Source organism: Phyllostomus discolor, chromosome 1 (assembly GCF_004126475.2).
Source record: "Phyllostomus discolor isolate MPI-MPIP mPhyDis1 chromosome 1, mPhyDis1.pri.v3, whole genome shotgun sequence".
In the NCBI taxonomy this organism is placed as follows: Eukaryota; Metazoa; Chordata; class Mammalia; order Chiroptera; family Phyllostomidae; genus Phyllostomus; species Phyllostomus discolor.
Genome location: NC_040903.2, coordinates 55,430,212 through 55,449,891, shown reverse-complemented (window position 1 = coordinate 55,449,891; position 19,680 = coordinate 55,430,212). Strand labels below are relative to the sequence as shown.

Here is a 19,680-nt window from a genome sequence, read left to right as displayed (position 1 = left end):
TAATCAATACATAAGAATCCTTGAGCACCTGTGTATATTGGATCCCCTGACAGTCCCAATACTCGGTATCTGCTTTCTGACCACTACCCTCTTTCTGGGAAAGCAGCAATTACATATGTAAAACAATTTAAAAGCAAGCCCTGGCTGGTGTAGCTCAGTGGACTGAGCGTGGGCTGTGAACCAAAGTGTTTCAGGTTCGATTCCCAGTCAGGGTACATGCCTGGGTTGCAGGCCACGACCCCCAGCAACTGTACATTGATGTTTCTCTCTCTCTCTTTCTCCCTCCCTTTCCGCTCTAAAAATAAATTTAAAAATCTTAAAAAAAATTTTAAAGCAATGGAAAACGACATATAAAAATGTAAAGTTGGATGAAATCTGGAACAGATGAGATGGTAATACAGTATAAAGGAAAGTATAGGGCCCTGGCCCTGTAGCTCAGTTGGTTGGAGCATTGTCCCATACACCAAAATGCTGCAGGTTCAATCCCTGGTCAGGGCACACACCTAGGTTGCATGTTTGGCCCATGGTTCGGGTATGTATGGAAGACAACTGATTGATGTTTCTCTTTCTCTCTCCCTCCCCCTCTCTTTAAAATCAATAAACATATCCTTGGGTGAAGATTTTCTTAAAAAACAGTAAAGATTAAAAAAGAAAAAGAAGAAAATAGGACTCTAAGAAGACCTGCACCCTGCTGTGAGACCTTGATAACTCGCGTGCAGCTGAGATGAACAGAAACACACTCATGACACCTGCAGACTCTCTCTATCAAGGAGAAAGTAAATTATTACACTATTTTTCTTCCATTTCCAGAGACTGCTAGAGGAGGGAGTTCTGCTTGAGTTAAAGAAAGAAAATTTAATTTCAAAGCTTTAGCTGGTTCTTTGTGTTGGCTCTTTCTAAATGGGCAGCTTATTGTGTCCTGGGATACAACAAAAATTGGTGCTCGGTTATAGGTAGAGGATGGGGAGACAGATCACTCTGAAGAAGGAAGCATAATTGTGTGAGGCTGGAAGAGTGAAGAAGACAGAGAAGACAGCAGTAAGCAATGACCTGAAAGGACATGGCTGGGATAAAAATTTCTCCTGGAGGGGAAATAGCTGTTGGATTTTAGGGCAGCATTACCTAACATCCAAATTAAAGCTGTTGTTCGTGTACATCTAACTTTATACTAGAATCTGTAGGAATTACATAAGTCACGTTGTTCATTCTCAAGTCTCTTAGATTCTTTTTGGAGAGACAAATCCTCAGTAACAGTCTGCCCTACACACCATGCTGGAGGCACTTGTAGGTTTCCAGTGGCATGTCCAGTGTGGAAAACTACGGCTTCCAGCAGAGCCCAGAGCGATGGCTAGGATGCTGGCTACAACATTGATCAGCAGAGCACGAGAACTTTTAAGGGAGAACTTCGGGAAGTATTTGGGGATTGAGGCTTGAGAACTGCTTTGTTTAGTTATTAAAGGGTAGCCCCGAATGCCAGAAGATTTGGGTTACAAATGTGGCTTACTGACCACCTCTGTTTCTGAAAAACTAGGGAATCGGATTATGTCTCTTAGATCTCTTCCAGATATAAAATTCTAGAATTCTAGGAAGTACAAAAGCATATGGCAGAGATAATAAATATGATGAGGAAGGGGAATTAATATAAACTGGGATAAATGGAGAAAGGTCCATGGAGGTGGTAGAATTTTAGATAAGATTTGAAAAATTAATAAAATGGAGTAGGTTGAGATAAGGAGGAAGAATATTTAAAAAGGAGAAAAATACTAGAAAGGTTTAAAAAGGAATAAATGTTATGTTTATGATGATAAAATAAGAGCTTGACTAAAAAGAAAATATACACTAGAAAGCGGAAATCAAATGAATAATAAGGAAAGATGAGCTCTCAACAAGTGACCTAAACTCTCCCTTCACCCAGCTTTCTACTGAGGTTATTCAACAATTCTCAGAGAGAAAAAGATTACAACACTAGGGATTTACACTTGGCTAAGTGACCATTCATACATAACAAGAGACTTGTCCAGGCATTAGCAGACTCAACAGGTATCTCAACTATATACTCAAATTACTTAGCAAAAACTCCAGCCAGAATTGGGGAATACAAAATATAAAAACAATAAAGGTAGATTGATGCGGTAAAATATATATTGTAGTTAAATTGAATAATAATGATGTTGTGAATCATAATGTAATTCTTCAGAAAGGTTCCTGAAATAATAATGACACATTCTAAGAAAAAAAAGCCAGGTTTTAGGTTTACTCAACAAAACTCAGGTAAAGGTAATTTTTGGCAAAGGGAATAGGACTGTCGCCTGGCTATGAATAAGAGTTCCACATCCCTACTAACACTTGGTACTATCAGTCTTTTTAATTTGCCTTTCTATGGCTCTTTTGTGATATTTTAAACCCATCTGCTTTTCATCATCAGTGATCCCCATGCCGCCTACCAAGTCTTGATAGTTTTATTTTATTCCTAGAGAATTGAACTAATAAAATAATGCTTAAAATCATAGAAGCTTATGGCTTATTTAATAGGCCTCCATCTGTCTGGATATATTTTCTATTATTTATTATTCATGATAGTTTGGGTGTTAAAATTCTTTGAGCTTTCTTTTATTTCCCATAGCTACATTCCTCCAGATTTCTATATAGTATCACTTAACACACTGCACTGGCTCTGTTTTACATGTTTGCTTCAGCACATTTTATCATAATTTATTCAGTTCTTCAGTCCCAAAACCTTGAAACATCACAAATCCTCTCTTTCCCACACCCCAAATATAATCCATCAGCAAATTCCGTCAACTCTACCATCAGCCTGTGTGTTCACTCTGGCCACTTCTCAGCTTCTCTACAGTTACCTCTGGTCCTAGCTTTCCTTCCAAATAGGCCTTTAGTTTACATTCTTCTTACACATTGTAGCTAGAATGATCTCTTTTTTTTTGGTTTTGTTTCTTAAGTGTAATTTTATTTTCCCCATCACCATTTTTCCCCAAATCTTTTCGCACCTCCATGCACTCCCCTCCCCCACCCCACAATCACTACACTGTTGTCCATAATCATGAGTCCTTTCTGTTTTTCTTTTTTGCTCAACCCCTCCACTGCCTCAATCTCTGCCCCCAGAGCTATCAGCCTGCTCTCTGTCTCTATTTTGCTTGTTAGTTCACTTTGTTCATTTTAAAAAATCCAGAATTTATAAAACTCAACACCAAAAAAAACCATCTAATTAAAAATGGGCAAAGAACCTCAATAGACACTTTTCCAAAGATGACACAAGGATGGCCAATAGACATGAAAAGATGCTCATGCCACTAATCATCAGAGAGACGCAAATTAAAACCACAATGAGATATCACCTCATACCTGTCAGAATGTCTATCATCAATAAATAAAAAAACAACAAGTGTTGGTGAAAATACGGAGAAAAGGGAACCGTCATGCACCATTGGTAGGAATGTAGATTGGTGCAGTCACTGTGTAAAGCATTGTGGAGTTACCTCAAAAAATTAAAAATGGAACTGCTTTTTGACTTAGCAATTCCACTTCTTGGAGTTTATCCAAATAAACCCAAAACACTAATATGAAAGAATATGTGCACCTCTATGTTCAATGCAGGATTATTTACAGTAGCCAAAATCTGGAAGTAGCCCAAATGTCCATCAGTAGAAGCGTAGATAAAGCAACCACGGGACATTTACATAATGGAATACTACTTGACCATAAACATTTTACCTTTTGAGACAGCACGGATGAACCTGAGAACATTATGCTAAGTGAAATAAGCCAGTGAGAGAAAAAACAAGTAGCATATGATTTGACTCATATGTAGAATCTATTTTTTGTTTTAAATACAACTTAGTTATTGCTACTCTTCTACTTGTAACCTTTCAGTGGATACCCCTGTCTGCACCTTAGGGAAAAAAATTCAACCTTCTTAACATAACCTAAAATGTCCATATGATCTTACCACCCCACCACAGTGGTGACCCACCTCCTAACTCTTTGCTTACTAATCTCCAGGCATACCAACCTCCTTGGCCTTCCTCAAACATACTAAATCAAGCCTTAGTTATTGCTATCGGCTGGGATATTCTCAGCCAGATATTGGCATAGCAGATTCCTGCATTCCATTTAAGCCTTTCTCAAATGTGACCCCCCTGGGAAGGCTTGCCCTGAAGTAGACCCTACTGATAGTGATGTAGATCCCAATACCCTCCATCCTGTATCCTGCTCTTTCTGTATGGGTCTTATCACTACCTGAATTATATTATTATTTGTTAATTGATTATTTCCGCAACTAGAATGGGTGCTGCTTTGAGGCCTGAACATTGTTTTGTTCTCATATATATGCCCAAGATGTAGAACAATATTGTCCAATAAATGAATGAATTTCTTCAGGCAAAGAACTGTGTTTTTCTCTATCTCCATTACCTAGACTAAAGCTGGGGAATGGAAACTCAATAAGCATCTGTAAAGTACCTCCATAAACTTCTTTTTTATGATTCTGACCTGAAGTACCTTAGCTGTGTGTTGTCTGTTGGTGAAAGGAGAGAAGTTTTTCAGTGATTCATGAAACCATCAGTGGGCTGTTCTAGGAATACATTGTCCCACTGAAATTGGATGCAAAACTTTTCCTGTGCATTTTTGTGGGGAGAGGGTCCACAGTTCCCATCCTACCCTCGTAAGGCCCCTGGCCCCTGTGTCGAACCCCTGAGAATCACAGCCTTGGGTCAACTTGACTGCTTAAGATAGTTTCCCTAGCATTCTGGCAGATTACCATCTCCATCAATCCCCATTCACAACAAATTTCCCACTCACAATAAATTTCCCTTCCATTTTATAACTCTCACTTCAGAGTCCTCTGACATTTCAATATTTTTAAAGCTGATTTTATAAGGATGGGAATAAATATACTATATTGAAACATGGATATATCATGATCTCCACAGAATGACTACAATTCTCAATGCAGTAGAGTACATGAAAATACACTTAAACGGCAACAATAGTATGTACTTTTCATCCTTCTTCAAGGGTTTAGAAAACACTTCAGTATTTTGCCATCCTCGTTAAGGAAAAGGTAATCTGGTGTCTGAGAAGCTCAGAGCGAAGACTGGACTGCAAGTGTTTGCACTGAAGAGCTGTTGAAGGAGGAGGAACACCGATGTCTGGCAGAGAGGGAAGCTTGGCATGACATTTGTTTCTCCTGCAGAGCCTACAGCATCATAGTAATTTTTTATTTAAAAAGGCACTGAGAATAAAACGATAGCTCTACCACAACTAAATAAACAATACTGCACTGTAATTACACATCCCATCTGCTTTCCTGTGAGAAACAATCAGTCACCAAGCTGGCTGTGCAATTATAATTTCACGCTCTGAGCAAAATAAATGATGAACCAAAATCATTTACAAAGAGAAAAGGAGAAAGGGCAACCATTTTGGTTAAGCTGTGAACTTCAAGCTCAGTCAACCAGAGAGGCCATAGGCTTATAGGGACGCTTTTATGTGTCTGTGGGAAAACAAGGTTGTCTAGAACAGCGCTGTCTGACAGAACTCCGGTGGTGGAAACGCTGAGGCTGCGTTCTCCAGGGGCAGTCACAGCCACAGGTGACACCTGAGCATTTCAAGTGTAACTAATGTGACCAAGGAACTGGTTTTTTATTTTTCAATTGTTAATTTTAATTAACATAAGTTTAATTATTAAAAATTTAAATTTAAGCAATCACATGTGGCTAGTTGCTGCATTAGCACAAGTCTAAAGAACACAGTCACAAAGTTGAACAAAGTGACAAGTACATAAATCATGACGGCTAAATGATTTTTACGGTGCTGGTAAGCCCAAATAAAAGGCTTTTTAAAATTTTTATCGGAAGGTATGGACCACATCACTGGTCTCAGATCATGAGGAACCAATTATACAGGAAAAGAGGAACAGGTACAGAAGGAAATAGACTGTACCACTCTAGCAAGAACTTTTAGTAGAGACTACATAGCAGTTAAAATATGCTAAAAAGTGTGAAGGTTAACATGAAAACAACTAGTTCGTTTGGTCTCTAGTTTGCTTTACAACATGATTCAAGGTCACAAACATTTAGAGCAAGGTGAGCAAGCTGATAACTATTTATGCACTTTTGTATATGTGTATTATTTATGAATTGATACTGTATTTCTTATTCATCCCTTATCTGTGATGAGGGAGAAAGATTGGAAAATTAGTTCCTATGATGCTTCCTTTCTAGAAAAAGTCTGTGGTGGTTTTGGCAGTCTCTAACAAAGTGTTAAAGGCTGTGTTGTGAGGCTAATGAAATGGTTCTGGATAAACAAGCCCCAGGAGACATCCCAGTCTTCCAAAGAACTGGGTTTGGTTGCCCAGGTGAGGAAGCAGGTTCTATTACTGTGTGTTGCTCTGATTCAATACTCACCAGGCTTAGATTCCCACAAGCACTTAACTAGGGAGAGAAGTTGCTGACCCATTAACATAAGTATTCAGTTGATACTTAATCATTGATATTCCAGAACCAGGTCATAGCCTCTTGTGAGGTTAGAAACTGTGATTTATCCACTGAAGATCAATTGCCTCTGAAATACTAAAAATAAAATTGCCATGCTGATAAACTCATAGACCTGACCATGAACCATGATGGTTACACACTAGGCCACCAGGAATTTCAGTGGATCACCTGCCTCCTTCTACAGTTCTGCAGAATGATGGACAGAGCCCTTAACTATGTCATTAATGATAACAGCACTGGCTAAGTTCTGAACTAATGTCAGTCAGTGTTCTAAGCTTCTTATATTGATCTACTCTTCCCTCACCTCTATGAGTAGGTATTAAGTGGATATCCTGTGAAGTGGATATCCTTACATCCTCACCAGAGTATACAGAAGTTAAGAAATTTGCCTCAGGGGTTCTGGCCAAGATGGAGGTATAGGCAGAAATGCTTCCCTTCCTCACACAACCAAAAGAAGGATAACAACCAATTTAAAAACAAAGAACAACCATAACTGCCAGAGAATAATTTGCATGGAAGTGCAACAACCAAGGAGTTAAAGAAACATTCATCCAGAGTGGTAGGAAGGGTAGAGACTGGCAGCCGGGGCAGAGAGGATACCTGGCAAAGCAAGGCTTTGGACCTCATGGGTGATGCCACATTCACATACAGATAAGCTGGGAGGAACAATAAGGAAATAAAACAGACCAAGAAACCCGTTCAGTGCGGGGGGCAGAAAAAAGACTCAAAACCCCTGGCTGTAAAAAATCATCTGTGGGGGTTGCTGTGGCAAGGGAAACTCCCAGCCTCACATGAGAGTCCATTGGAGAGGCCCACAGGATCCTAAAATGCACATAAACCTACACACCTGTGAATCAGCACAATCCGCTTGTGGAACTCGAGGGAAATGACAGAAAGTGGACCGAAAGCAGAGCAAGCAGCATTGTTCGCTCTCTGACCCCTCCCCCACAGACAGCACCACAACACAGCAAAGAGGGTTGCCCCGCCCTGGCAAATACCTAAGGCTCCACCCCTTACAATGTAACAGGTGCACCAAGACAAAGCAATATGGCGCAAATGAAAGAAAAGATCAAAACTCCAGGAGAAGAACTAAGTGACAAGAACTAAGATAACATTGGTAATCAGCATGCTCAAGGAATTCATTGAGCTTGGTCGCAAAATGAAGGAAGAAATGAAGCCTACACAAAGGGAAATAAAGGAAAATATACAGGAAACCAACAGTGAAGGGAAGGAAACCAGGACTCAAATCAACAATTTGGAACAAAAGGAAGAAATAAACATCCAACTGGAACAGAATTAAGAAATAAGAATTCAAAAAAATGAGGAGAGGCTTAGGAACCTCTGGGACAACTTCAAACACTCCAACATCTGAATCACAGGGATACCAGAAGAAGAGGAAGGGCAAGAAATTGAAAACTTATTTGAACAAATAATGAAGGAAAACTTCCCCAATCCGGCAATGGAAATAGACTTCCAGGAAGTCCAGGAATTTCAGAGTCCCAAAGAAATTAGACCCAAAGAGGAACACACCAAGGCACATCATAATTAAGTTACCCAAGATTAAAGATAAGGAAAGAATCTTAAAAGCAGCAAGAGGAAAGGAGAGGATTACCTACAAAGGAGTTCCCATAACACTACCAGCTGATTTCTCCAAAGAAAACTTACAGGCAAGAGAGGCTGGAAAGAAGTATTCAAAGTCATGAAATGCAAAAACTTACATCCAAGATTACTCTATCCAGCAAAGCTATACTTTAGAATGGAAGGGCAGATAAAGTGCTTCCCAGATAAAGTCAAGTTAGAGGAGTTCATCATCACCAAGCCCTTATTTTATGAAATGTTATAGGGACTTATATAAGAAATAGAAGAATATCAAAAACTATGAACAGTAAAATGACAACAAACTCACAACAATCAACTACTGGACCTAAAAAACAAAAACTAAGCAAACTAGAACAGAAACAGAATCACAGAAATAGAAATCACATGGAGGGTTATCAGTGGAGAGGGAGAGGGGGAGAATAAGGGGGAAAGATACAGGGAATAAGAAGCACAAATGGTAGTTACAACATAGATGGGGGGCAGTTAAGAATAGTATAGGAAATGAAGAAGCCAAAGAACTTATATGTACAAACCACGGACATGAACAAAGGGGAGTGCGAATGCTGGAGTGTTGGGGGATGCAGGGAGAAGGCAGGTAAAGGGGAGAAAATAATTGGGGCAAATGTAATAGCATAATCAATAAAGTATACTTATAAAAAGAAAGAAAATTGCCTCGGGTCGTGGGTGGTGGGTGATAGATGGTGTGAGGATTCAGACCCTGGCAGTTAACTCCAGAGCCTTAGTTGCTGAATAGCTTGCCTTATACTAAAAGCATTTCTGCCAATAATTTTTAATGCAGTCATTCCACAGAAAGTTTGCCTTGTATTACAGCATCACAAACAGCCTTTCAGTCAGACATGGAAATAATTGGGGCAGGCAGAATATAATTGTATTGGTTGTTTAAGCCATACCTTCCTATAGCCATCTTCTTAGCTAGTGTTCCCTTTTATGAGAAGGAATGGAGATCAGTAAACCATATATGCACGTATTATTGTATGTTTTGAAAAAAAGGATATTAAGAAAAACAAAGAGAGCTTTTTGTTTTAACCATATCACCAAACATCCTTCTCTCTGTCCCTGTTATTACCCATTTTAGCCAGCAGATGAAAGACTAATGAAAATAAAAAATCTTAGTCAGCAGAATGTTCATGGCTTCACAATCTATAATACTCCAAATGGGAAACCACTCAAACTCCGTGTCAGTGCTAGAATGGACAAGTAAACTGAGGTATTTTCATACATGGAAACATTATACAGCAATAAAAAGTCTAATTATACACAACAGTATGGCTAAATCTCAATAATGCGCTGTTGAACAGAAGTCAGGCAAAAGAGAGCACAACTTACGGTTCCATTTACACGTTTCAGATACCGGCCCCACCACATGATGATGGTGGAGTCCTTGGGGGTCCGGAGGGGTTACTGGAAAACTGCTCGTGTCTTGTTTTTTGATCTGGGTGCTGGTTACATGGGTGTGTTCATTGTGCAAAAACTAAGTGAGCTGTATTTTTTGTGCACTTTTCTGTATGTGTATTATGCTTCAATAAAAAGTTTATAAATGGGGGAAAATAATCTTTGGAAGCACTGTTTTCAGTAAATATATAAGTACAGAACTACCATTAGTTGATACAGAAAAATTTATTTCTCAAGCACTTATGTATCCCCTTTTTAAATCTAGTTTTCATTTATACTTTGTACATCAAACCTTGCCTAGACTTTGAAGATGTATACCTTGTAAAATATTCCGACTTCAGATACCTTAAATTGTAGCATACTGTTTTAAAGTACCAGAATTTAGAAGATAGAAAAGTGATTAGGTATTTTAATACTACTCTGTCAACTTTTTAGCATAAAGTCAGAATAGGGGAAAGGTGGAGAGACGCTTGGGAGAAGTAGTAGCCTGGGGCCATTGGTAACTGCTACACTGCCTTTGGCTGCCCACAGGGCTGCTGTGAACTGAGGAGGCAGAGCTAGACTTTGTTAAAGCTAGGATTGGAACAGTGTCTCAAGTCTCCATGTGTCTCCCCAAGGATCAGGATACAGAGGACAATAGCAGTGAGGCATGATAAAATTACAGAAAGTCTCTTAGACTAATATATCCATTGATTAATAGTCTCTTAATTCTAATTTTAATCAGAAAGTGTTTGTCATCAAATACTATGCTCATGAGTCCACTTTCTAGTAATAAGATGTCAACAATGCTCTTTTGCATCAAAGATAGGTAATGCAAGCCTAGAATGCACTAAAAAAAGTAAGAGAATTTGTAATGTTTTAAAATTATGTCAAAAGGAGAGCAGCCAGACTGAAAAATACATCAGGATACCACAACGACCGACTCTGCAAAACTTTCTTAGACCTGAGCAGACAGGTGCTTCCAACTGCATTGAAGTGTCATATGTAAGCAGTTACATTGTGTGTGTGTGTGTGTGTGTGTGTGTGTGTGTAGCAGAGTCTAAAGGATTCCCATGGTTTAAATCTTAGTTACTGAGTATTAACTATGTGCCAGGCACCAAGAACTTTATTATGTTTTATTTCATTTTACAACAACTCATACAACAACTGAAATGAGTTGGACATTACAATTCCCATTAAAGAGATGAAGAAAAAAATGAAATAATTTGTCCAAATTTGGCAACTTCATAAAAAAAAAAACCCAGTTTGCGAGAGGCGGGGCTGCACTGGAGCTCGCATCTGTAACCACGATGCCCCAGTGCTGGCGGGAGCTTCCTGCGCTCGGCTCAGTGTCCTTCAAACCATCAAGTCCTGTAAGTTGACTACATGGTACTGATTTTTTTTTCTACTCATGTTTGATTTGAAGAAAATCACACCATGTGTCTTTCAAAACAACTTTCTAAACTGAAATTTGTCCATGGTCATTTTTTTATTTTAAACACAATCTTCCAGTAACTCAAAAAATGTAAAGAGAGAAGATAGAAACATGCTTTTAAAAGAGAGCAATAGGGCTTTGTATGGCAAGGAATGCATTACTTCGGCATTGGGGACAGAAAATGATGATGAACCCAGACTTCTCTCTCCACAGAACTCGAGAACACATCTGATGTCCAGCGGGTTACCTTCCGACAACCTTGTGTGCCTGTCTGACAACCACAGCATGACTTCCAGTTAACTTGGAAAATGCACTTGGGTGATTAACATTAATGATAGACTGACAGATGTAAAGTATTTAAAAGAACAAACCAAAACTATTTATTCATTAACTTGGCTTATAAACATGCCATCCACATACTGAAAAAGCTAATAATCACTCTCTAATTGTGTTAATTATGTAATGACAATGTTTGTTTGCTTATATAATGTTAGATTTCTCTGACTCATCTTCTCTGACCAATTTTTTTTGGACTTCTGCCACTGTGTACTCATGTGTACACTGGTACATGCCAAACTGTTTGAACAATTTATTTTTAAAACTGGTTGTTAATGTGCTACTAGTATTCAAATCAGAAACTTACCACATCCTTAGGAGGAGGTTCTGCTTTCTTCTTTATCTTTTTACCCATTCTGGGAAAAGATGCAAAAAATAGTTAAAATGTCATTCATACATTATATATGTAAAAAATACTCAGTTATGTATGTCCTTACAAGGTTTATTTCCTTTAAATTTTACCTAAAAAAACTATGTGATGCATGCAGAAATTACTGCACATTAAATATGTTACCTACCTCCCTATCCAAACCATAATTTTAAAGTAACTGATTGATAAGATTGTTGAGCATTAGTCCTGGCTTCCAATTTGGAAAGGAAGAGAATATATTAGTGACATAACTTTTAGTTTACCATGCTGACAGTTCACTTATGTAGAGCTTGGGAGATAAAGTCCAACTTACTTTTGAGAGATGCAAGAATGTTTTGCCTCAAAGAGACAGATTTTTGTCTGCTCTCTTGCATTGAGCTATCTCAAGCACCTAGAACAGTACTTAGTAGACATTCAACATTCATAAAAATGGTTAACTCTGCTTTTCCTGGGAGTCAAGATTTTGTGAATTATACCCAAGACCTACCAACCCCAGATGAACATTTTGTCATCTTCCCAGATAACAAAGTTTTCTCTGATATAATCTATAGCTTAATAAAAAGTAATTAAGATTACCAAGAAATGCACTCTTGGGAAATCACAATTACCTTGCAAGACCCTTTTCTACCTGCCCTCATGTGTCCATGCCTGTGTGGAAAAAACTCAAAGAGATAGTAGACACAGTTGATATAGCACAGAGGAATAACTACACCTGGGTACAGAAAGCTTTCCAAGATGTTGGTGACTGTTCGAATAACACTAGAAATCTTCCAAATTTTCTCCAGAGAGAATGTGTGACATTACGTTTGGCATTAGGCAATCTCTCATGTCACTTTCTAGTTTCAAGGAAATTACTACAGTCTCAAGAGAAATCCTGAGAAAGAAAATCCTTGGAGAGAATCTACAGTGCCAGGATCAGTTCAGATGACTTGTCAAGGGAGAAGAGCAGCTCCTGGCATTAGAGACACTGACCATAACTTATCACTTATGTTAAAAAGCCACATGTTCACAGAAACCCACAGGGACTTCTGAAAGACATCTACTCCAGGTCCCTAACTTCAGGTCACATAACTTTTGAGATTTTTGATGGCTGGGGTGAGCTTACTCTGTGATGCACTCCCTCACACTGTATCCAATGTATTAAAAAGTCAAAATGTACCCACATCCCCCATTATATATAATTTTCATGCAAATGGTTTTAAAACATTGCAATTGAAACCTCTCAGCAATTAGTTTGTGTACCTGGAAATTCTTGCAAAATGAGGAATCCATTTTCAAATGTAATTGAATTTTAATATTAATGGAAAATATTTAATTTAACATTAATTTTCCCATCTTCATATTTTAGAGTCATTTTTTTAGCCTCACACATCTTTAATAGGTGCTTAAAAAGCACACCAGCCATAGACATTGCACCCATAATATATCAAGCAAACAAACTATTTTGGAAAATACAACTGGTGTCCAAAAACAAATGAAAGTCTATCCTATGATTAACCCCTAGAAAGTGAGATTTCATAGCTTTTAATAACCAATTCCGAAATACAGCATTCTTAAATTTAACAAAAGAACTCCTTGTGGTTATTTGGGAAGCAATTAAATTACACCGGCATCAAGTTGCTTCAAGTCACCTGATTTTCATTCAGGAAACTGTTTATACTATTTCAGCACAGTGGTTTTGAGTAACTGCATACTGAAGGGTGCAGAGGCTGGAAGGGTCTAAACAACAGGATCACAGTGATGCAGCTGGTCCTAGGCTCTGCTGTGAAGCAGGAAGTGTTCAGTTTGTGTCTTTATCACCACACAGGTGTGATTGTTAACGGGGGAGGAAGTATACGGCTGGCACAGGCCAGGGACAAGGAGCCTTAGAGGTGACACTAATGTTTTAAAAAAAAACTTTGTAAATTCATTTCACTGAAAATCAACATGTCACAATTAAATTACCTTATATTAATTTATTCTTTGAAGATTTTCCTTTAAAGCTACAGAGATGTCAAAATTAAGAAAATAAATCCCCCTGGCTGGCGTAGCTCAGTGGATTGAGCACGGGCTGGGAACCAAAGTGTCCCAGGTTCGATTCCCAGCCAGGGTACATTCCTGGGTTGCAGGCCATAACCCCCAGCAACCGCACATTGATGTCTCTCTCTCTCTCTCTCTCTCTCTCTCTCTCTCTCTCTCTCTCTCTCTCTCTCTCGCCCCCCCTTCCTTCCCTCCCTAAAAATAAATAAATAAAATCTTTAAAAAAAAAAAAAGAAAGAAAATAAATCCCTTTGACTTTTTGAAGTGAACTAAACCTGTTTCCCTTGACTATTTTACCACCTGTCCATTGATTTCTTTTATTGCACTAAAATATACATAAAATTTACCATTTTAACCATTTTTAAGTGTACCACTTTATAAAGGTAATACACTTCACTATAGAGAATTTGTAAAAGTCCAGAAGGGAATACAGAATAAAACAAAAACCACTCAGAAATACGCTCTGGGAGAAAACAGTACTTTGATACAGTTCCTTTTTTGTGTGTGTTTTCTACAGTGATTTTACCATCCTCCTTGGATATCTATTCCCTATTCTCAACTTCCCTTCCCGGGACCACTTTCCTAATGAAGTTTAAATTAATAACCAGGTTATGAAATCTCAGTCTCCATTTATTACTCTAGTCATCTCCAATGGATCAGCATATCATATCATTTAAAAAAATATTTAAAAATCCACGGTGTATCCATCCCGTCTCCTATTATTAAGCATTTGTTTCCTGTTTTATGGAATAATAGACAAGACAGCAATGAACTTTAGACATAGATGGGTGAATCCTTATGCATAAAATCTTCATCCACATTCTCAACTGTTTTTTTTAGGATAAATCCCTAGCTGCAGAACAACTAAATGAAAAGGTATGAACCTCATCGCATTGAGTATGAAAACAAGTCACCTTTAGACTTGTAGCTTCTTGATTATTGAAGAGGAACCATATTTTTTCCATGAGTTTATTGATTATTCGTATTTCTCCTTCGTGAACTTTCTGCCTCGGCGATCTTAAATATTTGCTAACGGGGAGATTTATTTTAAGAAGACGTACAGGGGAGGAGGAGAGCTAGAGGAGACCCACTTCCCGAGTCAAGGAATCTGAAGCCCTCCCCTCTTTTCTCGGGGTCTCAGTCGTGCTGCAGGTGACACGGGAGCTGACCCCGCAGCTTACGAACCCCACCCCTACCCCAGCCTAACAGAGGTGACCCTTTAGCTGCCCCTGATGTCCCCACCCGAGCGGCACCTCTTCGGTCCCAAGTTTAGCTGGGACCTCTGCCCTGGGCCTCTCCACCCCGCGGGGCAGCGGTGCAGCCGCCCACCTGCCTTTCCCGGACGGGAGGTCAAGCCGAGTTGAGGCTCCGCAGACCGGAACAGCAGCAACCGCCGCGACCGCTGGGGCCTGCGCTCCAGTCCCAGTCCAGCTGTTGTCCCGGGTTGCTAGGCGACTCGGGACGCGCCTGCGCGCGCGGCGGGGACGCACCTCGGGCGGGAAAGCGCGCGCTCCGCTGTGCCGCCGGGATCGCAGTCGCGACCCGCGTTATCCTTAGGTTACCAAGAGTCCCTTGAATTGGGGCTGGGTAGACACTGGAATCCTCTTCCGAGCCGCGGAGGTCCAGCCTAGGTGAAAACTGGTGACCAGGACGCGGTGCAGCTCGGATTCCGGCGGGAGAACTGGCTCTGGATGCGCAGACGCCGAGAAGCTCGGCGCGCCTCCCACAGCGACCCGGGTTAAGGTCTCGGTGCAGACAGCTCCCACCCCCGCGCTTCCGGGACTTAGCTCAGCTTCGGGGACTTCGCTCAGCTGCAGACCTGCGTTGCCCATCGTTCCCTCCACTAGAGTATCCAGTCTTTCCCCACAGAATTATCCCTTCCCTTCAAAACTTCCTTTTCTTCCGTCGTTTCTTTTCCTCTTTCTGCCATTCCTCCCAAGTGCCTAGAACCTCAGTTTCCCTTTCTCCTACTCCAGCAACTCCAGTCAGCGCTTGAGTCAATTGGCCAATGTTTTTATCCTCTATCTATTTTGCCCCCTCTGATCTTACTGTCACCCTGATCCAGGGCCTCCTAACTAACGACTGCGATTTCTCTCTCCTTCCAGTTCTTTCTACAGACCACGGACACATCAACTGTCCAGAAATCTTTGGTCTAGTGTGTCACTTCCCAACTCAGACTTCATTAGCTTTCTAAAATAGGGTCTAAACTCTAATATTAGCCTGGCGTTCAAAGCTGCCTGCCCATCCCTATTCTTTCTGTGCGGCCTTATTTCCCACCACACAAGCCCCAAACTTACTGTCCCCCCCAAAGTTTTCCATATTTTGTCCTCTCAATGTCTGCTCACTCTGTTCCTTCATCATCTATTCAACAAATATTTATTAAGCGGTTACTATTTGCAGGTCATGTGTAACTCTTGGGATATTCTTTCGTTTCTACTTAATTAAGCTCAGCTCAAGGAACATCTTCATAAAATATTCTTTGATTGACTTTTGCAAAAAATCTCTTCCTCCCCCAAATCCCTCTGACACACTCCATCTCCCACCTGCTCCTGTTGGTCCTCCAGCCCTAAGAGTGATGATTTTTACAGCTGCTACTTTCACACCCCTTTATGTCTCCTCTTGCATTTTAATTAAACTACCTGATAAATAGCTTTGTATATATTTAGCAATCGTTTGTATTAAGTTTTCTACAGTCAGATAACATGTGATTTGTCTCCTGATTGGACCTTGAATATTGCACGCCTGGATCTCAATCTCTCCCCCTCTCTGCCAGGCCTTTCCTCTTCAGTGTACATGAAGTCTCTACTATGCCTCTTGCAAAACAAAACAACAAACAAATAACGAAATAAACCTCCTTTTGTCCTGTATCTCCTCCTAGCTATCACTCTTTTTCTGTTTCTCCTCTTGACCATGACTTTCCATAAAAGTAGCTTGCATTTGATACTTCCACATTTTTAACCTCTCATTCACCCCTCAAACTATAGTCATCTGGTTTGTCCCCACCGATAAAATTACCAAATCCATTGGCTGTTACTTAGTCTTCATCTTCCTGGATATCGCTGCTGCATATAACACTCTGGGTGATACCTCGTTTTTGAAACACCGTCCTTGGTTTCCTCAATACTATTTGCTCTTGACCTCCTACTTTCATGACTATTATTTAAGGTCTTTCTTTATACCATCTTAAATGATATCCCCCAGGGATCTGTCCCCAGCTCTCTTTTCATACTATATGCTTTTCCAGAGTGATCTTTTTCATATTTGTGATTTCTCTGCCATATATTCAGCTCCAAATCAGACTCTAATATTGAGCTCTAGGCTTATATATCTGTCCTCTTACTGGACACCTCCACCTGGATGTTCACAGGCACCTCAAATATCAACATTACCTGCTTAAACTCATCACCTTTCCAATATAAACACATTCTCCTTATCAAGGGGTATTAAGGTAAGCCTCTTCAGTGAGTATGAATTTGTAAAAAGTTTAAATACAGAAATTTTAAAGGAGGAAATGATGAGGACATAACTTTCTGCATCTGAAAACTCCTGATAGGTAGGTTGATATAATAGTAGAAGTAAAAAAAAATTTACACATTCTCAAGAAGAGACATGAAAGAGTTTCTACCTACCTAGGGAACAGGGGGTAAATATTCTGCTTAAATGGCAAATAGCTTCCTTCCAAGAAGAAAAGTTCTTTTATCTGCTTTACCTTAATTTTTTCATGTCACACTAACTTAAGTTTGATTTTAGAGAAAAAAATACTACTAAGTTCTAAATTTTCAAGAGTTAGTTTTTCTAGGTCTCTCTCATGTATATAGGAGGCATAGTAATTTGTTTTTATCCTGCTAAATTTTTTTCAAACTTCTAGATGAACAAAATATCTTCAACTATATTAACAAAGGATTGCCACATACTAGATTTCCTAGATGAATCTAAATTAGCATATTGTCATGTAAAAGATGCTTCTGCAGTGCTGGAAAAATGAATTCTAGTACAACCTAATTCTTGAATGGAAAAGTTGAATAATCTTTTTACTATGTTGTCATTCAATTGTTAAACTATTTATACTCTGTTTTACATTATGACTAACAATCCAAGGGATAAGGTATATGAAGCATTTTAAACTATGAACCACCAGAATAAGGTAAGGTTAAGTTGCTATAATCTTTGGTTTAACTAAGCACTACTACTACAGTAGTCATTATTTAGGGGTGTCATCTCTCATTTCTGTGTCTGGTAATAGTAAATCTTCCCAGACTATACCGTGAAGTTTAAGTAGCTGAAGACAAAAAAAAAAAAAAGAAAGAAAGAAAGGAAAATGTGTTGTTGGCATTTGAAGACTAAAACCTCTCTAAGTCCCAAGTTGTTTTTTCTTGGTTTTTGACTTTAAATATTCATTTAGGAAAATGTATGCAGTCTGTCTGTCTTGCACACCAACCTGCCAGTTCTAAGATGCTGTGTAGTGATGAATTCTCTTTACTCAAAGAGAGGTTAACTCCTTGCTCCTGGGAGTCAACTTTATACCCTTGGAATGTCCCAAGTAATAGGAATGTGTTGTTAGTCACAGTGGACCCCTTATATCACACCTAATAGTTTATGTTAATAAAAGGACTCATGATGGACACCTGATAGGTTATGCTAACAGGTGGTTCAGTGTGGGGTCCCTGCCTGCACCAAAAGACTTAAAGTGAGGACTGGCCACCCCAGAAAAACTAATCATATAATTAGAGGGTTGGAACTTTGAGCCACAGACCAGTTTGATCTCCAAGGATGGGAATAGGCTAGAGGTTGAATGTAACATGTGGGCCATGACTCAGTCAACCATGCCTACTTAATGAAGCCTCAACAAAAGTTCTGGACAACAAAGCTCCTATGAACTTCTGAGGCTGGCGACACTCCATGTGTGTATTGTCACACAGAGACACCAGGAGAATAATCATCCCTGAGTACATGGAAACTTCAAGATTGGAAGGTGGGCAGGTTTCAGGGTGAGGTTATTCTGTGCTAAGTACACTCAAGACTGACAGTCTCACTGCTCATCTTCTTAGCAGGAGGTGAGTGAAGGATTTCCTCAGAATCTACTCAGGGCCTCATAGCTTCCCTTAAGCTGAGTCTCTAGTTGGTGACCCCTCTCGGTTTGCAACTCTTGGTTTCCAAGGTCAATAGCTCTACAAGTGCTCACTGGGGTCCAGCCCTCAGTGACCCCTCACAGGTGTCCTGCCCACACTCTCAGCCACCAGTACCATGCATGAATCACCTCTTTAAAAACAAATATTGCCTGTTCTCACCACAAGTGCTCTAATTTATTTCAAAGAATGGGGTTTTCCCAAGTGGGATTTGTTAACTAGAACTCAATTCATATTGACTCTTTACATTTTCATGAACATCATCAAAAGCTGCATACCTTGACTCAGGTGCAGGTTTTGTTGCACCTGATCAGGGATAATATGAACATGACCACGGGGTCTTGGAGGGGCCCACACAAATGAGGAACCGAGGTTGAGGGGCCATTAGCTCTGTTGCCAATCCACCTCACCCTTATTTGGAGACCTGACTCCCAGTGGGGACACTACTTGCTTTGCAGTGAAATAACTTATAGTTTAAAAGCAGCATAAAATGAGGAAGAATTGAATGGTGAAGTTAGAAAGATCTGGGTTCAAATACCAGCTTTGTTTGTTTCCTTGCTTTGTTTCCCCCTGAGTAAAACTAGAGGTGACAATACTTCTTTTACACGTGTGTGGTGAAGACTACAGAGCTGGCATGTTTTACTCCATGCATGTGAAAGTGTAATACTATTTGCTCGGTGAACAGCGGGTCCAAATCCCATTCAACAGTTTTCATTAGAATTTGGTGTGCATGATTGAAATCTACCTTGTGCAAAGGCAAGTGAGTTATTAACTTGCCAAACACCAACAGGCACAGAGCATACAAGTATACACATATATTCCAAAATAGTACAAATGTAAAAAAAACAACATCAAAAGTAGAACCACACTTAGCCTGAACTGGCAGCTCAC

At 39.7% G+C, this 19,680-nt stretch overlaps 1 protein-coding gene across 2 annotated transcripts in view; it reads right to left on the bottom strand.

Moving 5' to 3' along the window:
* Window positions 1-11,729, bottom strand: part of LOC114492859 (armadillo repeat-containing protein 3-like) — a 67,002-nt gene extending 55,273 nt beyond the window's left edge. Inside the window, exon 1 of one of the 2 annotated variants that reach the window (XM_028507440.2) lies at window positions 11,582-11,729. In XM_028507440.2, the coding sequence (XP_028363241.1) occupies window positions 11,582-11,629 (48 nt within the window). In that variant the 5' untranslated portion in view covers window positions 11,630-11,729. The remainder of the gene's footprint in view (window positions 1-11,581) is intronic. The other variant, XM_036022791.1, reaches the window with a different exon arrangement.
* Between the last annotated feature and the right edge of the window lie 7,951 nt (window positions 11,730-19,680).